This window comes from Condylura cristata, unplaced genomic scaffold (genome assembly GCF_000260355.1).
Source record: "Condylura cristata isolate star-nosed mole 26May11 unplaced genomic scaffold, ConCri1.0 scaffold00042, whole genome shotgun sequence".
NCBI lineage: Eukaryota > Metazoa > Chordata > Mammalia > Eulipotyphla > Talpidae > Condylura > Condylura cristata.
In genome coordinates, this window is record NW_004567143.1 from 6,218,649 (window position 1) to 6,219,465 (window position 817).

Below are 817 nucleotides of genomic sequence, written 5' to 3' on the forward strand. Positions count from 1 at the left end.
GGGCGCCTGCGAGGCCGCACGAGCCCCGCACGGGCACCGGGGACTCACCTGCCCAGAAAGTCGTCCTTGTCTGGGTCCTCGTCGAACAGCTCGATCTCCAGCTCCTGCCCCGGGTGCTCGTAGACTAGGGCCTGGAAGGGGTGGGCAGGTCACTGACTTCCCCGGCCGGACCACTGCTTCCCGTCCTTGGGACCCACCGCCCAGTGTAAGAGCCTGGGGCACTGTTTCCGGTGACGGGGGCATCTTCTGAGGGTCAAGCCCAACCGCTGCAGGACAAGGGCCCAGAGTAACCTGAACACCGGGTGGCGGCCTGCACACGTCACCGTCCTAAGGCCCGGTCAGGCCAGGCGCGACCTGCTTAGCGCCACTCAGAGGTGGACGCCCCGGAGCACCGTCTGCCCTTCTGCCCTGCAGAGCCGCCTTGCAGGGACACAGCGGCCTTCGGGGCACGAGGCCGCCCCGGGCCCTCTGTCTGCGGGCCCAGGGCGGCCCTGCTGGGGCTCCGCCGGCAGCCTGGGCTCTGGGGAAGCGCGGTGGCGCCGACCCAGGGGCCGCGTGGAAAACAGGGCCCCGGGCCCTGACGCGAGATCGATGAATTCGCAGAACAGCACAGAACTAAGGTCTGTGTGTCGACGCGCACATCAAGTGTCCCTCACGCAGGGACACCCCTGTGGCCACCGCCGAGGCTGCGCGCGGGGCTGCGGCCGCGTCTGCGGGCGCCGCCAGGGCGCCCACATGAGGCCGTCACAGGGTTTCTGGGCAAGAGGAAGTACCCACAGGTCAGCAGGTTTGTCGCGCTCATCACTCTCACCGAGCA

General features: G+C 69.2%; 1 protein-coding gene across 1 annotated transcript in view; it reads right to left on the reverse strand.

Annotated features, from left to right (window-relative positions):
* Window positions 1-817, reverse strand: part of ESYT2 (extended synaptotagmin-like protein 2) — a 25,308-nt gene that overhangs the window by 12,096 nt on the left and 12,395 nt on the right. Inside the window, 1 exon segment of the mRNA XM_012733893.1 lies at window positions 49-131. Within this exon segment, the coding sequence (XP_012589347.1) occupies window positions 49-131 (83 nt within the window).